General features: G+C 32.0%; 1 protein-coding gene and 1 pseudogene across 1 annotated transcript; both read right to left on the bottom strand.

The window, feature by feature from the left end:
- Positions 1-12,953: 12,953 nt before the first annotated feature.
- LOC115988124 (protein SRG1-like) lies at positions 12,954-17,377 on the bottom strand. The gene is made up of 4 exons (XM_031111770.1): positions 17,073-17,377; positions 14,854-15,101; positions 13,767-14,091; positions 12,954-13,421 (listed from the first exon to the last, which is right to left on the bottom strand). Exons 1-4 carry the CDS (start codon positions 17,316-17,318, stop codon positions 13,182-13,184), a joined length of 1,059 nt encoding a protein of 352 aa, XP_030967630.1. The 5' UTR covers positions 17,319-17,377; the 3' UTR covers positions 12,954-13,181.
- A 3,333-nt stretch (positions 17,378-20,710) lies between these two features.
- On the bottom strand, positions 20,711-25,025 carry LOC115983941 (annotated as a pseudogene).
- Positions 25,026-26,504: the final 1,479 nt, after the last annotated feature.

Here is a 26,504-nt window from a genome sequence, read left to right on the forward strand (position 1 = left end):
ATACAAAAAAAGCTCTCTCTCTCTCTCTCTCTCTCTCTCTCTCTCTCTCTCACACACAATTTTTTTTCATTTTTGTTGAATTTTTTTTTCTTGCGTTTCTACCTTAGATTGATGAATGTTTGTGTTTTTTAGAATTCTACTTTTGATTGCTTATAACTGAAACAGGAAATCAATAAGGAATAAAAAATATTTTTTTTAAATTGTCTATAAAAAATGTATTCACAGGTCTTGCTTAACCATTGATGATAGAAAAGATACAACTTGATAGCTACCCATAGGAGGATCTCCAACTAGAGGTTTGTACCCTCATTGTCTTGTTATTGACTAATTCATATGTGTTTCTTGATGCAAATAATTTTTTATCATTTTATTTATAACATTAAATACTTTTAAAGAATGGTGTTTGTTGTTGATCTAATTTGGAAAAAAATCATATTATAATAGATTTGTTAGAGAATGGGTAGGATATTGACTACGTAATGAGCTTAAGTTAATCACAATGGGTAAAGATGCCAAAGAAATGACTAGGATCACAAAATTATGAAGAAAAAAGGATCCTCGGTCAGGCCCAAGGAATGTCTTTTTTATATATGCGTATTGCTTTCTCTTTTGAACAAGTATTTGTCTTCCTGGTTACAAAGTTCTCCTCAAGTTGTGCTCAATGGGCAAGCTAACCTTAAACATCCTTATGGCTATATCCTTAAAATCTCCATCTATCTCGTTAAACATCTCCCAATATCTATCTCAGTAAGTTCTCAGAGTTTCACCCTCTCTCATAATCATAGATAGCAAAGAGTTCAAAGGGCAAGGAACCCTACTACAAGTGACAAATTTAGCCCCAAAGGTCCTAGTAAGCTCTTGAAAGGAGTTGATTGATCCCTCCTCCAAACCATTGAACCACCTCATCGTGACTGGCCCAAAGCTAGATGGGAACACCTTGCACAGCAAGGCCTCATTCCTCGAGTGTAAAACCATTCTTTGGTTAAAATGAGACATGTTCCATCAGGTCTGTTCTACCATTATACATGGTAAACATGGGTTGTGTGAACCGTCAAGGAAGGTTTGCCCTATCAATCCTCCTAGTAAATGGAGACTTTGAGATTTGGAGTAAAGCCCTGCTCATAGCATCATTCCCTAAGCCTTTATAGGTCGGACTTTTGCTTCTCTGCCTATAATGGCACTCTTTTTTGTAGGAGTAAAACTCACTGGGGGGAGTCATTGACCGAGGTCTGTAACTATCATCATCACCAGACAGAGATTCTGTGCTTAATGGTGACCTTCTCCTTTGTTTCCAACGTAACTTCCTATATAAATGATCTATTTCTTTCTTCATGTTCTTGGTATCCTCCCCATGAGTCGCATGACTCCCACTCTTGGAGTAACTCCTATTGGTATGGGTTGTATGAACACTAACCTCACGATCTCTCCTTCATTCAAGATTCACAAAATGATCTTGACGCTGCGACCCCACTGACTCTTCTAAATTCACCATAACTAAACTAACTCAGGTATGCTCAATTTTCCCATAGACGGCGTCAATTATAAGGACACGATTTGCTCCCAAAGCCCAAATGGATGGTCAATGGCCCAAAGAGCCCAAAACAATGAATTTGTTAAAGGATGGGCTTGAAAATGAACTTTCAATGAGTTAGGTGGATTGTGATCACAATAGGTTAGTTGTTGCTGGAAAGAATAAAACAAGCAGTTTTATGCAGGAAAAGTTCTTCTCAGCCAAGTCCGAGGATGGTTTGCTCTTATATATTTCTTTTAGACTTATACAAAATTACAGTTCTTGAGTATACAGTGATTTTTCCTTAGATTTTCTTATGATCCCCTTTGTAATGGGTTTTTCTCCCTTATATTCCCCTTCCTTCCTTCATCTCAACCTCCACGTGTTGATCAGATTGATGGTTTTAATACTTGTCCTATCAACACTTTCCTAAAATCTTTGTGGGTGGCTATAAGACTGAAAGTTACTGTTCAGGTATCACCTCCACATTAATGCGGATAGGCGGTTAGTTACAGAGCATTCAATATGGTGGTAGTAGCTTTCTTCTCAGATATTTTCCAACTCTCTTTTGTCTTATCCCTCTCTGATGGTTATCCTTACCAGCATGATTGCTTGTTGCCTTGTTATCCATGAAGGGTTGGACTTTTGACCTCTACTCTGCTTAGCCAAGGAGGTACTTCTCCTCGGACAACATTTCTTGTTCATTGTGACTAGACTTCGTCCACGGCTCCTTAAAGATAACGTATTGGTTTAAGGAGTTTGACACTTTGACCCCTCTAATAAAAAATAAAAAAGTAGCCCCACTCCCACCTTAAAGAAACAGACCGAAGTCCTAACCTCTGACATGCCTAAGTCCTAACCTTATATTATTATTTTTTCTTAGTTTTTATATTGTATACAAGTTTTTTTTTTTTTTTTTTAACTATATCGATGTTCACAACACTTTCCTTTCTTGCTTATCTCATAAATAACTTATCTCATAAAGTATGATGAAATGCTATTATTTCTTAACTCTATTGCAATTTTAAAATCTGAATTTTTGTTATAAACTTAAATTTTAAATATTTAGAAGGATAGAGAAATAAATGTTAAATTTTACATATTTTAAGAAGCAATCAAACAGTAAGACATATATACAACTTTACAAGTATGTGCTATATTTTCAATATTTTTAGATTTCATAAAATAAAATAAAAAACTTATAGATGATTTTTTTTTCTTAATTTATTTTAAGAAATCAAATTAGATGTCTAAACTTTATGTATTTATTCTTCTAAAAAAAATTATGAATTTACATTAATCTCTTCTTTCAACTGTTAGTAACTATGAATTGGTTATTTTTGTTTCTTTCTTTTAACAATAAGAGAAATATACTTGTAATTACAATTGTTTATTTACAATTTATTTTGTTACTGTTATGGATTAATATATCTAAATTATTTTTCTTTTAATACTGTCTTTTAATCTTGCCCCCCCTAGACTTAAATCTTGGCTCCGCCACTGGTTGGCCAAAACTCTTCATGCCCTTTCACAAATAAGTAAAGCATATATACTTGGAATGTATTACTGCATTCACACTTCCCCCCTTTAAAAACCAAGAAAAGCATGCTAAAATTGGGTTTTACCCCTTTTTGCCAAACTTTTCAGCAAAATGCCCATTGTCTGAAACTATTTAAGGATATGCCCCTGTTTTGAAACTCAATTTTTAGAAAATCAAGTTTCAATATAAAACTCGATTTTTGGACAGTCGAGTTATAGCGAAATTAAACTTAAAAAATAAAAATAAAAAAAATTGTGGAACTCAAGTTCCATGAACTCAAGTTCCATTCAAAGAACTCCAGTTCATGGAACTCGAGTTCCACTTGAATATTTTCAAGGAACTCAAGTTCCATGAACTCGAGTTCCACAATTTTTCTTTTTCTTTTTTTAAGTTTAATTCCGCTATAACTTGATTTTTAGAAAATTGAGTTTCAAAACAGAAGTATTTTCCTAAATAGTTTCAGACAGAGGGCATTTTACTGGAAAGTTTGGCTGAAATGAGTATTTTGCCATTTTGGCCGAGAAAAGCATCACGGTTTGCTGACTCGCTAAGCCAATGTATAAAGTACTAACTGTGCAATACCAAGGGTGACAAGAAACATCTTTCTACACCAAATTACAGTGTTTCATATTTAATTAAAATGATTCTTTCTTAAACCGGTTTGCAATGTGTAATCTGTTTTCATGATGAAGATGCTCTCTGTTATGTTATATCCAATAACAATATAAATTTAAGTTCTAATAATAGGGTCTTTTTCTTTCTTCTTTTTTTTTTCTTTTTTTCTTTTTAATAAATCTAGAGACATAAGATTTTTCATAATTTTTTCACGACTGCTAACATAATCTATTCACTATTGTAATTAGGGTATAATAATAGTAAAGTTGGTGGTTCAAACCTCACTTTTCCCTCCTCTATTTAAAAAGTCGAACCCTGTGTGCATAACGAAATGTCATAGTAAGCAGTTTTACCCTAAATTTAATTTGGGGAGGTTGATTCTCGGACTCGAACTTGCAACATGTCGCTATTTATTTTTCCTATCTTAAAAAAATGTGATGTCAGTGATAGATCCAAATGAAAGTGATGTTGTTTTGATCACAATATATCATGTCAAAAGTTGTGAAGAATATTGTGTCCTAACAGTGCTTGTTTCCTTTTTCTTTTTTCTTTTTTCTTTTTCCGTGCATACTATGAAGACTTAATTCCCATTCCTTTAGCCAAACAAGGCCACTAGTGAGTTGTAACAAGCAGATGTGGATAGAGAAGATGTATATGTCACGGTGAAAACAAAGTATCATATGGATACATTTGTTCATATACATTATATTGTGTCAAATCGCGTTCAAATATATCGATTGATTCAAATGTTTTCTATTCTTGTCTTTGTGTTCAAAAGTCTACTCTATACCTAATACACATATTCGAACAAATATGATTAGCCTGAGCTACTTCATCTTTATATAACCTATTATTATAGACTTACAGTCTTTTGATGGATAGCTGTAACGTTTAACCAATAATGAAGCATTTGAATTTCAAGTTCTACTCAATTTATTTTTTAATGAAAGATGCATTTTGTAGAGGATGATCTAAAGCTAACCTGAGGTTTAGTACTTGAATCTTTTGTGAACCATTCAATCAATTTGATCTTTTTAAAACAATTTTCAGTTGCAGTGACAAAAAATCTTGATAAAGCAATGGTGAAGCAAATATTTTATATGCATTGTCTCTTCATATATCTAAAGGTGGCCTTTGAAGGCTAAGGCAAAGCCTAAATAAATAGAACCAAAAGGAGGCCTTTAGTTTTTTATTGATGTATAACATGGTTACCTTGGTGCCTAGTCTTGTGAACGTCATACAAGGATTTGTTTATTTTGTGGTCTATATGTTTGATTAATATTCTAAATTAACAAGATTCGGATGCATTTGGGAAGTACCGAATCCTTGTAGAGATTCTTGTATTGCATCGTCAGACTCCTTTAGCCACCAAGGAACCTAACATTAAAAAACAGTAGGTACAGGTCCTTAAATTATGTTAGGATGCACCATTATTATAGAGTCCAAAATTATTCCTCAAAACCAATAGTGACAAGAATTTTCCAGAAAAAGTATTACTTACAAGATAATGACCCCTAACCAGCCTTCCTGTGTTGATTGGTAACTTTAAATTCTCATCAATCATCATAAACTTGCACTTTTAACCCCCAAAATTGGAATCAGCATTACTAATTTGCCTGTTTTTACTGTTCCTTTTTTTATATTATGTTTGGGGCTTTGGTTACATTGAAGGGTCATTCTTCTGTACATATTCTTCTTGGAATGTTTGAAAAGCTGCATGGAATCGTGCAGTAGTATTCACAATAAAGTTATGTTGAAGCTCAAGAAAAAGAATCCCCTTTCTATAAGTAAATGACTCCAAAGACTGTAGTTTGTTGTCATTTCCATAGTCTTGTTGCTTATGTTCTAGATGACAGAAACACAATTTAGTTAGTGCAGTCCTTAATGTCAAACAAATTGAATTCTGAGCTGGTGGTATAGAAGTTCTTCTCATAGGTTTTATATTAGATATCTGCACTGCAGTTAACATGAAGAAGAACAAGGTCCAAGAATGGGACAATGAATTGTTGAATGATGATTCTTTCAACATACCTAGAGGTATTCCTGAAACTCTTTCTTCACAACCACCTTCAGACATGGGACTTTACTACTTGCGGGGCTTAGAGGGAGTCTCAACCAAGCTGAATCTTAGAACTGCTAGTATAGCTAGCATCACATCTAGCTATACAGGATCAACTTCTGCCTTCAGTACAACTGAACAATGCATGTGTTTACCACAAACACACAGTCACAGCGATAGCTCATCTCCATGCTCTCAATTTCTGAAGAGCCATAATTTAGTTGTCCCATCATGTCAACCATATTCTAACAATTGGTCACAAGATCCGGACAATCTGGATCTACAATCATCAGATTATCTGGAATCATTGATGAAAATTCCCATCCAGAACAATCAAAGTCTCAAAAGTGATCTCTTTGAACTTCTACAGAAATCAGCCGAACTAGATAGCAGCCTGAAATGGAGGCCAAACAATATAAGTTTTGAGGGAAACCAGTGCAACAAATTGAGTTCATTCATCTTTTGCATACCTTTGTCTTTTGTATTCAGTTGAGAAATACAGTTTGCTTTATGCAGAGGATTAAATTTGATTGGAGATATATTTTCTTGTAACAGGTTGGCAGTAATCCTTGCCGTTCTCAACTACCAAAACCAATCTCCATGACAAATAGTAGTTCTGTATTATCAAGGGTTGCAGCCTCAAGTAAAACACGCATTAGATGGACTCAGGATCTTCACAATCAATTTGTTGAATGTGTATATCGTCTTGGTGGTGCAGACAGTAAGTTTCACATAACATAGTTAAGGTAAAGAGATAATTATTACTGACTGATCAGGTATTTGTTGGATGATTCCAGATGCAACTCCAAAGGAAATCCTAAATTAAGATCATGGATGCTAGTGGATTAACCATTTTGCAAGTTAAAAGTCACTTGCAGGTTTTATTGTTCATTTCCCAGCTATGGATGCTTCTTGTATATTAGTTATCGTTTCCAATATTTTTGAATCAAAGTTCTTTCTTCCTTTTTCCAGAAATATCATACTGCCATATATATTTCAGAATCTACAGAAGGTAGGTTTTTTCCACAATTTTTATATTGTTCATAAATTGATATCCTTTGAACTGTATTGCTCATTCTCAAAAAAACTGTTAAGCCTGCTACTGAAAGGTGATGGAGACTAGGTGAATTGTTGAAGGATAGTCAGCTGTAGCCTTGCACTAATATTTGCCAATAAATGGATTTATTAGAAATTGGTGCAAGTTTTGTTCGTGCATTTTTAGACTCATAAAAAAATTAAGCTAATGCAAGAAAAGAGAAGGAATGTTTGAATAAATAGGCATATTCACATTTTTATAACCTCACTGAACTTTAGGCTGGTTATTTGAGGAAACTTGCCTTATACTTCAGAACTGGTCCAAATTTGTTGGGGTCAAACTTGAATTTGACAGCACATGTCAGAGGACTTTAGAAGCACAAAGTGCTTCTGCAGGTAAAGTAATGCAAAACAATTGGGTTCTGGGGAGATTTGTTGAGAGTGCACATGTTAGTATTGAATCTCACATTGAGAAAAAATGAAGAAAGTAAATAGATGATATACATAGTTAGGTACAAAGCCTGGTGACTTAAGGGAGAAAAAAAAATTTCTTAGCAACCGAAAGTTGAACTGTAAAAGTAAAATTCAGGTTTTAAACTCAACCACATTGTCTTGTTATTTGTTTTCTTTTACATACTTTCAAGTCGTTCCACCTTTTTAAAATGACTTGGTCTGATGTAAAAATTGCTAGTTTTCACTGTCATATACCCTTGTATCCACCTCCTGACTATCTTTGAAGTATGCCTGAAATGATTCCATCTCCAAATTTATTTGATTGGCACTTATTTTAGGTATTTGATTCCCTGTATGGCAATAGATGTGCTGAAGTGGCAGCACCATCTCTTATTAGTAAAGGTAGTCTTAGGTGTTTGATGAAACAAAAGTTAGCTTCTTCATTCTTCATGATTCATCTTTGACTAGCTATGCTATGCTTTAATATGTTATTTTTTTATGGTTAGGTTATAATACATTGTGTTTCATACTCAGGGAAATCAGACAGAACTCACATGAATCAATTAACGACATTGGATCTCAAGACGTAAGCTTCTAATTATAATATCATACATCCTTCCTATTTACCACCCAAGAAAATATACAGTATAAAAAATTGGAAACTCTTGAAAGAACTTAGTTTTTCAAAAAGTCCTCTTTTGTTTGGGACAGCTTATTTTCATTAGTTTTTTGGGCTTAAAAAGTAAGCTGGACAAAACTACATTTGTATCTAGAAAAAAATAACTTCAAAACATGGTACTTAAGCTAAAAATGTTGTTCTGTAGTTATTTATGTGTATGGTAACACTTGAAAAGTTTAAACAATCTTTCATATCATCATCTTGGTCCTTGAACCCAACAGTGGCAAGGAGATAGCAGAAGCACTGAGACTGCAACTACATGTCCAGAGATGCTTACATGAACAACTGGAGGTTATGGTCGTTTTCAATATTACATGTGACAACCATTGATGATGTTATCTGCATATCTTAACACCTCATGTTTCCTCCTCGAATTCAGGTTCAAAGAGAAATGCAATCAAGGATTGAAGAACAAGGGAGGAAGCTAAAAATAATGTTAGACCAACAACAAATAACAACCAAGACTCTTATATAATTCTAATATTGAATGTCAAATGTGTGTTTTCAATGGCCATTCAGTACTCTCTCAAAGTGCTGATTTTGGTTAAGGATATTGTAAGGAGAGGAGGCTGGTAACCAACAGGCAATATAGGGAACAGCCAACAAAAAGATCATGTATCTAATTCCATAACTTGGAGTTGACACACCATATAATCAAATATTCAGTCATTTGTTTCAAACTTATTCCTGTGTCTAATACAGAAAGATCTTGTACTTTCTATCCCTAATATATTATATGTCAAATTTCTTTTTCCTTGATCTTTCATTATCTTTATTGACATGGTAAAGGGCCAAGAGCATTTTTGAAAGAGAGATAAAGAATTAAACGGTCGAGAAATACTAGAGACACAACATTTTTCATAACTATTGTGTTGGCAAGTTACTATTGATTCTCATATGGGCTGTCTCCTAACATCACTTTATAGATGATTTGAGTTTGATATCATGTTAAATTACTAATTGTCTCAAAAGCTTAAAATGATAAATAAATAAATAAAAATCCTAAATTTTAATATCAACTTTCATTGGATAACCATACACACACTTTTAGGGCATTATTTATTTTCGTTGTGTTTGTAAATTTTAGGCTCAAGCTTCCAAACACTAACAAACAACACTGAAAAACAGACCCACAAAACATATAGGGTGAAAAAGAAAAGCCATATGACTCATATGTTTGTACTATTTCCTAAGCCATCGCCAATTAGAAATATGGATTTATTTTGTCTCCATTCATTCTCACCCACAAACAAAACAAAACAGAGATCTCCTTCTCCTGTTCTTAAAGACGAAGACAACACTCACCACCCATGCTAATATGGACAGTGAACAAAATCACAAATAGATGAATATTTGTCTCTTTATCTGCTCCACACAATGTACAACTCTCCATAATAGTATCACTTTTAAATCTATTATGAATTTCTAAGCTCTATAATTTCTTTATCTTTTTTGAACTCATCCACCACATTAGCAATTAACAGACCCAGCACCAATAACTTCTTTAAATGCAGACTTGTCAGAAACCTATGAATCCACATGATTGGGTCAAGAATTGTAGCTCTAACAATTGACTTGTAATATACATCAATCAAATTTTCCAAATGAATAAGTTTTTAGGCGCCAAAAAAAAAAAAAGTGTTTTAAGGTTATTTTCATAACAAATTTTAGGTGACAAGTTTTTTTTATATAATATTAAAAAAATTTACATAAAAAATACATTTTAAAAATATTATTGAAACTTTAGTGCGCCACTTGAAATTTTAATAAAGTTTCATCTAGATTAAATTATAAAAATCCAAACATATATAAAGCGACTTGGTGTAAGATGGTATGTCATGTCATATATAAATTTTATTATATTAAAATACAAAATTTTGATAGATTATCAAAATAATTAAAATAATTTTTTTTTTATTTTTAAATTCTAAATAAAATTTTAATTGGAGCAGAATTTAATTTTTTTATAACTTAACTAATAGAGTTTTAGCTAAATTTAAAGGATAAATTCCTTAAAACTTGGCTAATAAACTTTTACCTAAAAGTACAAAGAAGATAGTCACTTGACACATCCACATCTTGTAAATTTTAAACCCAAGAAGAGCAGATCCATAACACAACACAACATGTTAAGTTATGTTTTTTTACATAACATTTATGTTGACTTTCTTCCATGACAAAAAGTGTTGTAATTTCATTAATTTATTTCCTTGTATTTTGTAGCATTTAATTGTAATGGGTTTAGTATTTAGTTGGTAAAGATTGCTCAAAACAATGAAGTTCGCAACTTACTCATGACTGACCCATGAGTGGACAACCCACAAAGTGTCACATAAGAAGCACATACTAGAAGCTGAAGAGTCAAGTGTCAGGCTGTATTTCACGAGTCACTTTGCGATTTGGCTAACCCGCGAGTGACCCGCGAAACTCTTTGCCTGGATAATTTTAAGTGTGACTTTTATACCCTTCACTCATACTATATATACTCTCATTACTCATAAAATTGTAAAAAGACTATTCAAAAGAAAACTCTAGAAAGGTTTCTATAACATACTTACATTGTTAGAGAGAGCTACTCATCCTCAAGAAAGAAATTCTTGTAGTCTCTTTTACTCTCATCTCCCATTGTTATACCTTGAGAAGAGATTTGTATCCAAATACAACCCACACACAACCCACACTTATTTAGTGTGTAGAAAGTGTTTTGGAGCTTGAGAAGCATTGGGTATTTACCAAAATAAGCCGGTGAGGCTTGGGGGTGCAATCAGGTAGTATTGCGGGATCCGGATAACTATTGAAAACAAGATTCCTAGAAGTTCGTTGGTAGCTGGAATTTGGAAGGCTCAAGTACTTTGGGTAGATTAAGCTTGAAGGGTCTTTTTAGTATCCTTATACTCCAACTTATTCACTAATGGATCATTTCAACTTGGAAGGTTGCAGAGAGGTGTTTTGCCGAGTTTTTTAGTTTCTTCTTCGATAACAAGTTTTGGTGTTATCTTGGGTTTGCTATTCTTTTACCCATTGCCCTTTCCATTTTAGCATTGCAATTTATTTGTTCATCCATGCAATTGTTAAATGCTTCGATTAATTAATTTTCTAATCATGCATCAAGTGTGTTTAGATTAAAATTAATCAAACCGTAATTAAGACTTAGGGGTTTAAACAAGTAATAATGTTTTCAAACTATTTGAGCCATCACAACACAACACAACACTTTTTCTTCGGTTAAGTTAGGTTTACACAGTATCAAAAAAAGTTAGGGTTTAGGTTGGCAGGTTCCTTTTTCTTTTTTTTTCTTTTTTTTTTCTTTTTTTTTGCGAATCAATTGTAGACTTTATTGAATAATATTAACGTGTGAAAAAAAAAAAAAAAAATGAAGGCATTCATTTAAGACAAAACAAATGCCTCCTTATCTTTGATAAGACTTGTAAGTGTTTAAACAAACATTGATACAAGAATTGCAAATATAATTAGAGATGCATTATATTGTATTATTCATTCCCACCTACGCTCACGCAGCCACAAACAGAAAACAGGTATGTATTATTCATGATTCTTTCTTAATCTTCTATTATATATATTTGGCTGGATTGGCTAATAAGGGTTAGTAAGTGCTAATTTAATTAGGGTTTGCAATTGCACGCGCATGCAGGCAGAACGTGAATGGTCAAGAGGAATAGGATATATATATATATAAATATATGGTCTCTCTCTCCCAGGGTTTTGATTTGTATGACTCCTACACTTACATTGAGGATCCCTTTCTTCCATTGAAAATGCTTCCACTGGTGCTAGTGAAACCTTTCAAGCTTTGGTCTATGATGCTATTCAAGGTCAAGAGGATAAATTTATTAGGATCAAGCCCACCTCTTACTCTAACCAAGAGGTACCTAATCAATTAAAATCATTACTTATTCTATTCTGCTATTATTTTTTCCCTAAATTATTTTGATTTTGCTCCATCTAATATACTTTGTAACTTTGTCACATGCATTGCGTCCTACCTCATCTTAGTTTATTGATGAATTCATAGGTACGTACAGTAGGGTATTTGAAAGTTCAAGAGCTTTCAAACCAAAGGCTTGATAAGGTGCCACTCAGATATGCAAGAGATGACTTGGACCAGATTGTGACCAATACTCCTTCCAATCCTTCTGTTCGAGTACCCTTGATTGATATGAACAAGTTGGTCGACCTAGATTCCCATGAAAAAGAACTCCAAAAGCTTCACTTTGCATGCCATGAATTAATGGGGAGCTTTTTCAGGTAATTAATACTAGAACATTAGGTAGTACTTCTTCTTGGGGAATATTTTGCTTAGAGATTTCTAAAATCATGCTTGTTTGTGGCTTTTGTAGTTCATGAAGCTCTTCCTATATCGATAAAAATTCACCTATTATAAATGCAACTTTCTTTTTCTTCTTCTCTATTCTTTGTTCACATTAGGCCGTACTAGCTTCAAGAGCTCTTGAAGACAAATTAGATGTCCAACAAAGTGATAATAATTGACTTATATATGTGCTTAAATAGATTATGTTTTTTATACAAGATAGAAATTCTACTCTAATATATCTAAGTGTATTATGTTAATTTAATTAAGTGTATTAAATGTTGTCTCATTATAACATACTCTTAATAATTTCCGTATACTATTTAATTAGCTAGATGATGAAACGCTATGATTTATTATACTGTTACAATTATATATGTCAGCTTATGTGATATTCAGTAAAAGTTTAAATTAAGTGCGAACAGCCAATCAGATATGGTATTGAACACTTTCTCAAAAAAAAAAAAAAAGATATGGTATTGAAAAATAATCATAAATTATAGGATAACACCCAAAATAAATCTTTCTTAATGGAAGTAGGTTAGTTAACCACGTAATTTCAAGATTCAATGTACACGGCCAGCCGAAGGAAATTACTAAACAATTGAGAAATTAAAGTTCCCCATGAACCATACAGAACATAAATTCTAATTTATGAAAAAATTTAAAAATAATAATAATAATAATAATATGAAGTAATACATAATATAAAAAAAACACCATCATGCCCACATGATGTGCAAGGATAGATTAACAACACTCTCTCTCATGATTCGATTAACAACACTATTATACAAATTTGACCCGTCTTCTGTCAATATCGAGGGAGTCCACGTTTTGACACATTCAAATTCAAAATTATTTAGTATAGAAGTTTATTCCTGACTACTACCCCATTACTTAAATGTTACAACTTGATTAAGTCCATTGTGGGGCCATTAAATGCCTAATTTTTGACAATTAGATTTTCAGGCTGTCAATGAATGAAACTTCAAGCTTTCGATTGAAAAAGCTATGAAAATACTCAGCATTTGTTAGGGTCTTGTATACAGGTGGGCTTCCTGACTTGATAAGCATCTCTGCGGGTCCAATATCCACAGATGGATTGGGATAGCAGAAAGTAACAATTGACATTCTTTGTTTTGAATTGTTCACCACTGCTCTATGATCTGGGGCTTTGTAATTCCCATTGCTTATAATCTGCATGATCAAAGCAAATGCTATAATTTTGTTAACTCTGTTTACCTTGCATTTGTACTTTTTCAACTGCAATCTTATCTTTCTCCAAAAAAAAAAAAAACTGCAATCTTATGGTCAAATAATTCGGGTGTATGTGGTTATGTATTTCAAGGAAGTAGTCATTTATTTAATGACAAGGGACTTTACGGTACCATAACCCACATTAAAATTTGAGAATATTAAAGAGATATTATACATAAAATAAAAATAAAAAATTTAAAAAAAAAAAATCATAGTTAACGGTACATATCTACAATGTTGCTATGACAATCTAACAAATATTAACATGTAAGTCATAGTATTTACCTCCATGATATGGCCAAGGTTTACAACAATTGCACCATTGACAGGCTCAACATTAACCCAGTGTTCGTCTTTCAAAACCTGCAATCCTGGCGTGTCGCCGCACTCAAGTAAGAGGGTTATACCGGAGATGTCAGCATGTGGATTAAGGCCAATAACACGTTCAGGTTCGGGACAAGGAGGATAGCAATTCATCCTTATTTCGTACGTTCCTTCTTTAAAAGTGTCACAAAAATTTTGAGCCTCAAGTCCAAGCCCCATGGTTATGAACCTTACGATAGAAACTGCCACATTCCTCATATCTTCAGAATAAGATTCCAGAGTTTTTCTAAAATTCACACCAAATTGGGAAGAAAAAAACAAATTATGCTCCAGAAAAGAAAAAAAAAATGTTAAGTACTTTTCCAAACTCAAAAATATGAATGTAGAATCATATGAATAATGAATAAGAGGACTATTTATTATTATGTGAGTTCCGCTTAGCATGGCAAGTAAAATCTCTTATAATTGAAAAGGGAAATTGGATTTAAATTTCACCTATAGTGAAAAAAAAAAAAAAAAAAAACACTAGATTCTTGAATTAATAGTAAGTGTAATTATTATAGAGTTCAATCCTACCATATCTTCAACATATATAAAATAACTACCGCACATCTTTGGTGCAATGGTCACTCTATAAGTATAAGTGTTTGTGGGGTATGAACAAAGGCTAGAATTCAAGTCTCCAAGAAAGAGTTTCACACACATATACACTTACATTAAGTTAGAGTAGAATTTCTATATTGTATAAAAATAAATAATAATAAAAACAAGTATAAAATAAATAAAAAGACCTTCTATGTTAGAATATCCTAGATAGTTTAGGAATACCGTTAATACTATGGATAATGATTTTGTATTCTTATATTATAGTATTATTCTTATACTTTGGGAAAAGGAAAATCCACCTCACCCATGATGACTTCGATAAATTTACGCTTAAGCTAGCATCCCATCATATGAGCATAGTGCTAGATGTCTATATCTATATGCATGAATTGTACGTGTATGTATATCAATTGGTCAAACTTATGATTCAGTTAGAATTTACCTGAACTCCTGAGGATTTTTTGGCCAGAAATTCAAACTTCTATCTTGAAGGGGAAGAGTTTTGAGGAAGATCATGTCATTCCACTCCAACTTTTGTTCCTCTGAAGTCACAAATGCCTGACCATAACCTTCGAGACTTCCTGGTTTCTGAGCCCAACGTTTCTTCTCTTGCAAAGGAAGGTCAAAGAACTCTTGAACTTGCTCTCTCATTTTGCTTAGTGATTCATCAAAAACTCCATGGTTTATAATCTGCAAGATTAAGGAATAAACAAACTATTGAATCATGTTTAAAGCTTAGGAATGATTAGTACATACGGTGTTTCAATCCCATTAAACATCATCATATATGATTGGACTAGTAAGGCATTACACTTGTAACACATTGTGGGTCTCACCATTTTGACATCTCTTACTAGTTAGTATATAAGAGGAAGAAATATTACTCTCATTATTTTGTTTTATTTTTGTACCAGAACTCTTATTTTTTTTAATTGAACAAAAAATAAAACAACTTGCATATGAGTTTATTGTCTCCAACACTCCATTTCACTTGAACTTTATTAATAAATGATGTGGGATTAATATATATCCACACAATTAATGGAGCATGTCAATGCTTGAACTCTCAACTTCGGACACAAACGGTGAAAAGTTGGTAGGCTTCTTACCATTAAAGCATCTCCACGAGTGGGGCTTACTAAATAATTACCGCTCATGATAATAATACTACGAAGTAATTAATTTTGACTCAGCCAACAAGCTTTCGGTTCTTTTTTACTATATTGAAAAATCAAATTAGCATAACTGAAGGGGGCAAAAAGTCTTATTGTCTTGGCAAACGTTATGGACTTTTGGCTAACAAATTGTCAATCAGAAGACATTCATGTCATGAATGCATTCCTTGTCTACTCAAACAATTTTACTCTCTTTTTTTTTCTTTTTCCTTTTTAGAAAAATATGAAAAACTATTGGTCAAAGGGCAATAAAAATTTCTTTAAAAAAATACTTTTAAAACACTCTCCCTTCAATTTAACGCTACAACATTAAAAAAGTACTGTATAATAATGTTGAATTATTCTCAGTGGGTCAAGATAGCTGCACAGAAAATTTGGCTTGTCTCTATCATATCTTCTTGACTGGAATTTTCTTTTCTATCCTTACACGTCATGCAGGCATGACGGTGTTTTTTTTTTTTTATCTATAATCTATTACTTCATTTAGAAGAAGAAAAAAATAAATCAAAATATTTTATTATTTCATAAATTAGACTTTATGCATGTATGGTTCACGAGGAACTGCTTTCTCAATTGTTTAGTAATATCCTAAAGTTAAGTTAGTAATTGGTCAACTAATTTACTCTATTAAGAAAGATTTATTTTGCGTGTTACCTTATAATTTATGATTATTTGTTCAAAACCATAACCAGATGAGTACTGGTTGTTCACACTTAATTTAAGTAGACATAATTGTACGTAACACAAGTATAAATTATTGCGTTTCATTAACAACTAGCTAATTAATTAGATATATATATATATATATATATATATATATATGGAAAACAAAGAATAATAATATAACTAATGAGATTGCATCATAAAGAACTGTAACATGAACTCTGCACATGAAAACAAACGTAATCTATTTGAGCCAAAGAGATAAGTCAACAATTAATTATTATCACTTTGTTGTACATCTGATTTATCTTCAAGAGCTGTTGAAGACTATAAGTTTTTTTTTTTTTTTAGAATTTCAACTTATGACATCTACTATTGATAATAGTTTTTTATCAGTAAACCAAGACATTAATCAGTTTTTTATGTAAGCAGAGATTGAATCTCAAATCTCTTATTCAACCATTAAATACTCTAACTAACTAGAACCCAAAAAAAAATATAAGTTCTTGGTTCTAGTTCATATCATAGATAAAGTTGTTTTAAGAAGAAAGTATGGTCTCTTGAATCTCATTAATTAGTAAATAATTTGGAGAATAAAGATAAGAGAAGAAGAAAGAGAAAGTGCAATTAAGAAAGGTGAATTTTGATCAATAGGAAGAGTTTCATTAGTATATGAACTACAAAAGCCATAAACAGGCATGCTAAGGTGGTGAAGGAAAATGAAGGAAAAGCAATATATAGTGCATAATGTTCTTGTATTATAAGAAGAAGAAACAACAACAACAAAAAAGAAGTACTGCCTAATGTTTTTTGTATTAATTACCTGGAAAACTCCCCATTCTTGACATGCAAAGTGAAGCTTTTGGAGCTCTTTTTCACGGAATTCTGGGTTGACCAACTTGTTCATATCAATCAAAGGTACACGAAGAGAAGGATTGGAAGGAGTAGTCTGGTCCAAGTCATCCCTTACATATCTAAGTGGCACCATATCAAGCTTTTGGATTGCAAGCTCTTGAACACTTGCAACTGGTAGAGACCATTCAAGGCTCTCTGAAGATGCCAAAGCCATTTCTCAGACTCTTTTGGTTTGGTTTAATGAAAATGGATATTTGGCTACTAGTTTTAGCACTCAAAGCCCTTCTTTATATATCTTCAGAGTTTACCAAAGATAATTATTAACAAATTAAGAGTGTTGTTTTTGGCTTTTTTTTATTACCTCTTTTGGTGTCATAATGAGGTTTGAGAATATTAAGAATCCCGCGTGTTGAATAAATTGCTCCAAAAGTTTCGAGGTTGAATATTCAGCTGTAGGCTATAAAGTATAGGACCTGTCTACTAGTTAGTGTTCACATTATTGTTGTGGACTAAGATTCACATTCTCTCTTCAACAACCAAAAAAAAAATTACTTCGTTGTTGTTAAACAAAAGGAAACAAAAACATGATTAAAAAAAAAGTTCAGTAATCCTTTTTATTTAAAAATAAAATCAATAATCCTTAATATTTTTTTTATTCAAAAAAAAATCTTCTCCATTTGATAAATTCATATTTCATAATTTAGATTAATATTACTGTAGGGACTAGGGCCCAAAATAATGTATTGGGCCTTGGACCTTGGGCCTTGTCCGAGGACACTAACAAGTCCGAGAAAGAGGAGATAATTATTAAATGACTCCCAGTAAAAGTCTCATCAGTGGGAGATGAAGAGAAGGATGTCCGAGGAGGAATTCCTTCTCGAACACGGCGAATGCAGTCCAAGTATGTACTCTAGCAATTAAAATGCGTCCCATAAACATGTGAGAGGGAATGAAACTTGAAATATCTAAGGAAAAGCTACTACCACCGCATTAAATGCGTTGCAGCTACTTTTCTAGCCGCATTAATGTGGAGAGGATCTCTGAACAGTATTGCCTTAGCTACCACAACTCACAAAAGGCTAAAAGGGGTATCTGATGGGATGGGTACTCAAGTAAGGATCTAAATGATCAACAAGTGTAAGGTCTGGATGATCATAAAGGAGCTATATAATGTGGAAGAACCCCCATGAGAAGGGGGTGGTGAAAAACAGAGAGAGAACACTATAGCATACTAAACTATCTTAATATCCAACTGTGATCAGTATACAATAACTTTGGCCTCCTCGAACTAAAAATCCATTGACACCAATATCTCTTATTTGTGCTTGATTGTCTTTTAATTCAACATTAGTCGTTACACAATTCATTAAGACCTAGTTCTTTGACTCATACTCTACAAATTCATTGTATTGGGCTCATTAGACCAAGACTCCATACAATTTGGGCTTGGGCCCCAAATCGTGCCCCTACAATTACAAATATAATGTGTATTAAATGACTTATAATATTACTACATATTCAATGCCATTTAAATCAAATCTTGTATTTGTGTAGCGTTTTCTTTACCAAGAAAACAAAGGTTTAAATCTCTCTTTTATTTATTCATGTTCAATTTCTAAACAAAATTAAAAGATTTCTTTGTTCTTATTTACATTTTAATGCTCATGTACAAGATCCCTAGCTATATGATAATTTTTTCTTGAAGCCTTGTGGGCAAGGTTGTCAAAATTGAGATCCTACGTAGGATCGTAGGAGGTAGGTGGAATCGTGAATTGTAAGATCGGATTGTGAATTATAAAATCCTATATTATTTGAGAGAAAAAAAATGCATTGGTATGTTAAATAATAATATAAATTGTACATTCATCCATAAAAAAAAAAAAAAAAAAAAAAAAAAAAAAAAAAAAAACATCCATTTAATGTAATTGCCATACATAACTACATCCATTTGTAAGCATTATTTAAAGAGGCCAAAAACCTCACAATGTGACACTCTATTACGACATTATTTTTCATTTAGGTCCAACTGACACTCTGTCTCTCTACTTTAGAATAGCAAAACTGAGTCTATTATGATGTTATTTTTCATTTAAATCCAACTAAATTTTCAGTCAAGTTAAAGAAGATTACAAGAAACCATGATCATTTGGGATCGTCAGAGTCATATAATCTTACCAATCTTGAACAATCATAGCAATCCTACCAAATGTCCTTGAAAGATTCAGATCGTTTTAGTCAGGTGGGATCATAAAATTGTAAAATCCAAATTGAGATTTTGACAACCATGCTTGTGAGTCCAACTATGGTGGGAACACAACAAAAAATATTACTAAATATTAAATTTATCTATTTTAGGGTGTATATTTTTATAATTTCGATAGTTGAGTGTTGGGAATTGGAACAATGACATCTCCTTTAGAAATACTAATTAACAAGTGCCACTCAATAAATATTACCAATTTAAAAGTATATGTAATGCCACTTCATTTAAAATTTTAAATAATATTGAGGCCTTCTAAAATTGTGAGGTTTTATAAATTTCATCATTCCACTTAACATGAACATCAATTTGCATGTTATAGAAGAAGCAGTTGAAAATAGTTGAAATCCATTAGATTGGCCGAGTCGGATGACAGGATGAGTGGGTCAAGTCATTCATATTTGCTCACCCTAATTATATTTTCAAATTGAGTAATTAATATTTATTGTGATAAATCAATCATTCCTAATAATACTTCTTTAAAATTAAGGACAAGTGTCGTTTAGAAAAACTTAAAGTCAACTTCTTTTTTTTCATTTTTCTTTTTTCTTTTTTTGAGAAAGAATACATTTGCTTATTTATTTGACTTCAAGAAATAAGTTTAAGTTAAAATAATATGTACCTAACGAGAGATCTTTAAAAGTTGCACTTAACAAAATAAACCATACTAAACTAGCAACATGAGGAGAAAATATTTTCACACGTGACAAATTGTGACCAAAGTAATATTATTTTCATATATACCTATCATTGTCATCATTTTTATTATATATCAATTGCAATAACACACATCACTTGTTGTCTAAACTTTAATTAATTCCAAATAAGAGAATACCATTGTACCACACTATCAATAATTTTTAAATACATGTTATTATAGATTTATAATGTACACATCATTCTTAATCAATTCCTTAAGTTGTCCAATTAAATCATTCCACATGCCAATTTATCCACGTCATTCTAAACACTGTCAGATTCATCTTAACGGCAATGGAGTTTAGAAGAATGATGGTGTTGGGTGAAAAATCAGTAGTATTGTAGAACATGGGATCTATTTCAGACACATCAATCCATCTGGCAAAGTATATTAATAAATATCAAACAGATTTCTTTGTTCTTTCTTTATTTATTTTTTTTCCTCGCAATGTCCATATGCTAAGTTGAAAATATATTGCATGCATTGCATGCCTTATCTTTTTGCCAAAATAACCAAAATCTGAAAGCTGTTGCACAAGTTATCTAGTATAGAAGTTTATTCCTCACTGCTACCCCATTACTTAAATGTTACAACTTGAGCTGAAGGGCCAACTGGCCTCTTAGATTAAATGCCCAATTTATGACAATTAGATTTTCAAGCTGTCAATGAATGAATCTTCAAGCTTTCGATTGTTAAAGCTATGAAAATACTCTGCATTTGTTAGGGTCTTGTATACAGGTGGGCTTCCTGGCTTGATAAGCTTCTCAGCTGGTCCAATATCCACTGATGAATTGGGATAGCAGAAAGTAACGATTGACAGCCTTTGTTTTGAATTGTTCACCACTGCTCTATGATCTGGGGCTTTGTAATTTCCATTGCTTATAATCTGCATGATCAAAGTAAATGCTATAAGTTTGTTAACTATGTTTTCCTTGCATTTGTACTTTTCTCTACTGCAATCTTATAGTCTGTTATCTTCAAATAATTCGGGTGTGGTTGTGTATTTCAAGGAAGTAGTCATTTATTTAACAAGGGAATTTACACTATAACTCACATTAGAATTTCAGAAAACTAAAGTGATATTATACATTATAAAAATCATAGTTAACGGTATATATCTACGGTATTGCTATGTCATTCTAACAAATATTTATATGTAAGTCTTGGTATTTACCTCCATGACATGGCCAAGGTTTACAACCATGGCACCATTGACAGGTTCAACATTAACCCAGTGTTCATCTTTTAAAACCTGCAATCCTGGCATGTCGCCACACTCAAGTAAGAGAGTTATCCCGGAGATGTCAGCATGTGGATTAAGCCCAATAACACGTTCAGGTTCAGGACAAGGAGGATAGCAATTCATCCTTATTTGGTACATTCCTTCTTTATAAGTGTCACCAAATTTTTGAGCCTCAAGTCCAAGCCCCATGGTTATGAACCTTACAATAGAAACTGCCGCATTCCTCATATCTTCAGAATAAGATTCCAGAGTTTTTCTAAAATTCACACCAAATTGGGAAGAAAAAAACAAATTATACTCCAGAAAAGAAAAAGAAAAATATTAAGTACTTTTCCAAACTCAAAAATATGAGAGTAGTAATTATTATGGAGTCCAATCCTACCATATCTTCAACATATATAAAATAAATAAAAGACATTCTATGTTAGACTATCCTAGATATTTTAGGAATACCGTTAATACTATGGGCAATGATTTTATATTCTTATCTTATATTATTCTTATACTTTGGGAAAAAAAATCCACCTCACTCATGTTGACTTCGATAAAGTTATGCTTAAGCTAGCATCCCATCATATGAGCATATTGCTAGGTGTCTATATCTATATGCATGAATCATACGTGTATGTATATCAATTGGTCAATCTTATGACTCGATCAGTTAGAATTTACCTGAACTCTTGAGGGTTTTCTGGCCAGAAATTCAAACTTCTATCTTGAAGGGGAAGAGTTTTGAGGAAGATCATGTCATTCCACTCCAACTTTTGTTCCTCTGAAGTGACAAATGCCTGACCATAACCTTCGAGACTTCCTGGTTTTTGAGCCCAACGTTTCTTCTCTTGCAAAGGAAGGTCAAAGAACTCTTGAACTTGCTGTCTCATTTTGCTTAGTGATTTATCAAGAACTCCATGGTTTATTATCTGCAAGATTGAGGAATAAAAAAACTACTGAATCATGTTTAAAGTTTAGTAATGATTAGTACATACGGTTTTTCAACCCCATTAAACATCATCATATATGATTGGACTAGAAATGCATTACACATGTAACACATTGTGTGTCTCACCATATTGACATCTCTTTTTTCTTTTTCTTTTTTTACTAGTTAGTATATATATAAGAGGAAGAAATATTACTCTAATTATTTTGTTTTATCTTTGTACCAGAACTCTTATTTTTTTAATTGAACAAAAAATAAAAGAACTTGCTTATGAGTTTATTGTCTCTGACACTCCAATTCAGTGATTCACTTGAACCCTATTAATAAATGACGTGGGATTATATATCCACACAATTAATGAAGCGTGTCAATGCTTGAACTCTCAACTTCAGACACAAACAGTAAAGAGTTAGTAGGCTTCTTACTACTAAAACACCTTCACGGGTATTGCTTATTAAATAATTACCCCTCATAATAATAATACTACGAAGTAATTAATTTTGACTCAGCCAACAAGCTTTCGATTCTTTTTGACTTTATTGAAAAATCAAATTAGCATAAATGAAGGGGGCAAAAAGTCGTATTGTCTTGGCAAACGTTATGGACTTTTGGCTAACAAATTGTCAATTAGAAGACATTCATGCATGAATGCATTCCTTGTCTATTCAAACAATTTTACTCTCTCTTTTTTTATTTTTTTATTTCCTTTTTAGAAAAATATGAAAAACTATTGGTCAAAGGGCAATAAAAATTTCTTTAAAAAAATACTTTTAAAACACTCTCCCTTCAATTTAACGCTACAACATAAAAAAAAAAAAAAAAATACTGCATAATAATGTTGTTAATGGAATTATTCTCAGTGGGTCAAGATAGCTGCACAGAAAATTTGGCTTGTCTCTATCATATTTTCTTGACTGGAATTTTCTTTTCTATCCTTACTCGTCATGCAAGCATGTAGGGATGGAACCAGGATTCGAAGTTGGGAGGGACAAAGTATAAATACAAAAAAAGTTTATGAAAATCAAAACTAATATCTACTGAGAATTATGCATAATCATATCCCAGTGAATATTTTTCAGTGAGCGTATTGTCTGTTTTTAATTTTCAAATATATGCAACAGTACCGGCTGTTAAATCTCCATTTTCACATGACTACTAGCAATATGGGAATTCACTCCTTTCTCTCAATTTTCTCCATTGAAAAAAATCACAACACTAAAACCTTAATTCTTCACAAATTTCAAGCAATTATTCAAAATTAGAAAAAACCCAAAAAAAAAAAAAAAGCACTGATGATTTCTGAGACACGTATTATATTTATTTCTGATACAGTGCTATATTTTTTTCAAAATATTGGGAGAGGGGGGGGGGGGGGGCGGCAATGGCCCCCCTTTGCCCTAACATGGGTCCGTCACATGACGGTGTTTTTTTTTATCTATAACCTATTACTTCATATAAAAATAAAAATAAAAATAAAAAAAGCAAAATATTTTATTATTTCATAAATTAGACTTTATGCATGTATGGTTCACGAGGAACTGTGCTTTCTCAATTGTTTAGTAATATCCTAAAGTACACGACATTGAATTTTGAAATTATGTAATTGGTCAACAAATTTACTCTATTAAGAAAAATTTATTTTGCGTGTTACCTTATAATTTATGATTATTTGTTCAAAACCATAACCAGATGAGTACTGGTTGTTCACACTTAATTTAAGTAGATATAATTGTAAAACAAGTATAAATTATTGCGTTTCATTAACAACCAGCTAATTAATTAGCTATATATATATAAAAATATATATCTGTGTGTATGTATGTAAAACAAAGAATAATAATATAACTAATGGGATTGCATCTTAATGACCTGTAACATGAACTCTGCACATGAAAACAAACGTAATCTATTTTAGCCACATAGATATGTCACAATTAATTATTACCACTTTGTTGTACATCGTATTTGTCTTCAAGATCTATCGAAGACTATAAGTTTTTTATTTTATTTTTTTTTAAGAGTTTCAACCTATAGCATCCATTATTCAATATTGACGATAGTTTTTTATCATCAGACTCAGACACTAATCGATTTTTAATTTAAGCGGAGATTGAATCTCAAATCTCTTATTCAACCATTAGTTACTTTATCAATTAAACTAACTGGAGCCCAAAAAGATTATAAGTTATTGGTTTTAGTTCATATCATAGATAAAGTTGTTTTAAGAAGAAAGTATGGTCTTTTGAATCTCATTAATTAGTAAATGATTTGGAGAATAAAGATAAGAGAAGAAGAAAGAGAAAGTGCAATTATGAAAGGTGAATTTTGATCAATAGGAAGAGTTTCATTAGTATATGAACTACAAAAGCCATAAACAGGCATGCTAAGGTGGTGAAGGAAAATGAAGGAAAAGCAATATATAGTGCCTAATGTTCTTGTATTATAAGAAGAAGAAACAACAACAACAAAAAAGAAGTACTGCCTAATGTTTTTTGTATTAATTACCTAGAAAACTCCCCATTCTTGACATGCAAAGCGAAGCTTTTGGAGCTCTTTTTCACGGAATTCTGGGTTGACCAACTTGTTCATATCAATCAAAGGTACACGAAGAGAAGGATTGGAAGGAGTAGTCTGGTCCAAGTCATCCCTTACATATCTAAGTGGCACCATATCAAGCTTTTGGATTGCAAGCTCTTGAACACTTGCAACTGGTAGAGACCATTCAAGGCTCTCTGAAGGTGCCAAAGCCATTTCTCAGACTCTTTTGGTTTGGTTTAATGAAAATGGATATTTGGCTACTAGTTTTAGCACTCAAAAGCCCTTCTTTATATATCTTCAGAGTTTACCAAAGATAATTATTAACAAATTAAGAGTGTTGTTTTTGGCTTTTTTTTATTACCTCTTTTGGTGTCATAATGAGGTTTGAGAATATTAAGAATCCCGCGTGTTGAATAAATTGCTCCAAAAGTGTTTCTCAAAAAATAAAAATAAAAAATTGCTCCAAAAGTTTCGAGGAATTGAAGTATTGAATATTCAGCTATAGGCTATAAAGTATAGGACTTGTCTAAGACTAGCTAATTAGTGTTCACATTATTGTTGTACGTGGACTAAGATTCACATTCTCTCTTCAACAACCAAAAAAAAAATCACATCGTTGTTTTTTTTTCTTTTTCTTTTTTTTTTTGAGAAAAAAATCTCATCGTAGTTGTTAAACGAAAGGAAACAAAAACATGATTAAAAAAAAAACAGTTCAGTAATCCTTTTTATTTAAAAATAAAATCAATAATTTTTTTATAATTCAAAAAAAAATCTTCTCCATTCGATAAATTCATATTTCATGATTTGGATTAATATTTTTTTGTTTGTTTAAACCCCTTAAAACATATTGTTTAAACTTAGTGAATTAGCCAAGTAATTACTTAAGTTAATTATAAGATCTAGGTTAAACAACAAAATTTCAAATCATGCACAACAGAAAAGAATGAGACACAACGACATAATTACCCAGAAAAACCAATGAAGCAAACAGTTTTAAGATAAAAACCTGAGGAGGATTTGATCTAACTATTCTCAAGATAAACAAATCCATGAAAAAGAATTGAAGTTTACAAAAGATTTAATCATAAATCTAATGCTACCTCTAGTAGAACTTACTAACACGATCATGTGCAGCTCCAACTCTACGGACTTTTCTCTCTTGGACTTGTTGAACAAAATTCGATTGGTCGAATCTAATTTTCGATCAGTACGCTTCATAAGACTTGAACTCTCCTTTCTGCAGCTTGAATATTCTTAAATTTTTATTTGTAAAATCTTGAGCAATATCTAACACCTAACCTAGACATATTTTTATTCTTGGTTTGCCAACATACACAAAACAGGAATCTAAATATTTTATCCTAAATCCTTAGAACCTAACAATATTACAAATATAAATGTGTATTAAATAATTTATAATATTACTAAATATTCAATGTCATTTAAATCAAATCTTGTATTTGTGTAGCGTTTTCTTCACGGGGAAAAACAAAGGTATAAATCTTTCTTTTATTAATTCATGTTCAATTTCTAAAAAAAATTAAAAGATTTCTTTGTTCTTATTTACATTTTAAAGCTCATGTATAAGATCCCTGGCTATATGATAATTTTTTCTTGGAGCCTTGTGGGCAAGCTTGTCAAAGTCGGGGTCCTACGTAGGATTATAAAAGATAGGTGAAATCGTAGATCGTAAAATCGGATCGTGAATTGTAAAATCTT

This window comes from Quercus lobata, chromosome 4, assembly GCF_001633185.2.
Source record: "Quercus lobata isolate SW786 chromosome 4, ValleyOak3.0 Primary Assembly, whole genome shotgun sequence".
Lineage (NCBI taxonomy): Eukaryota > Viridiplantae > Streptophyta > Magnoliopsida > Fagales > Fagaceae > Quercus > Quercus lobata.

Excerpts from the sequence above, each read along its gene's own strand:
- LOC115988124 (XM_031111770.1), bottom strand. The coding sequence starts at position 17,318 with ATGGCTTTGGCATCTTCAGAGAGCCTTGAATGGTCTCTACCAGTTGCA. Across the intron at positions 15,102-17,072 it reads AAGAATGGGGAGTTTTCCAG|ATTATAAACCATGGAGTTTT; the intron begins GTAATTAATACA and ends TTAATCTTGCAG. Across the intron at positions 13,422-13,766 it reads ACCTTGGCCATATCATGGAG|ATTATAAGCAATGGGAATTA; the intron begins GTAAATACTATG and ends TTGATCATGCAG.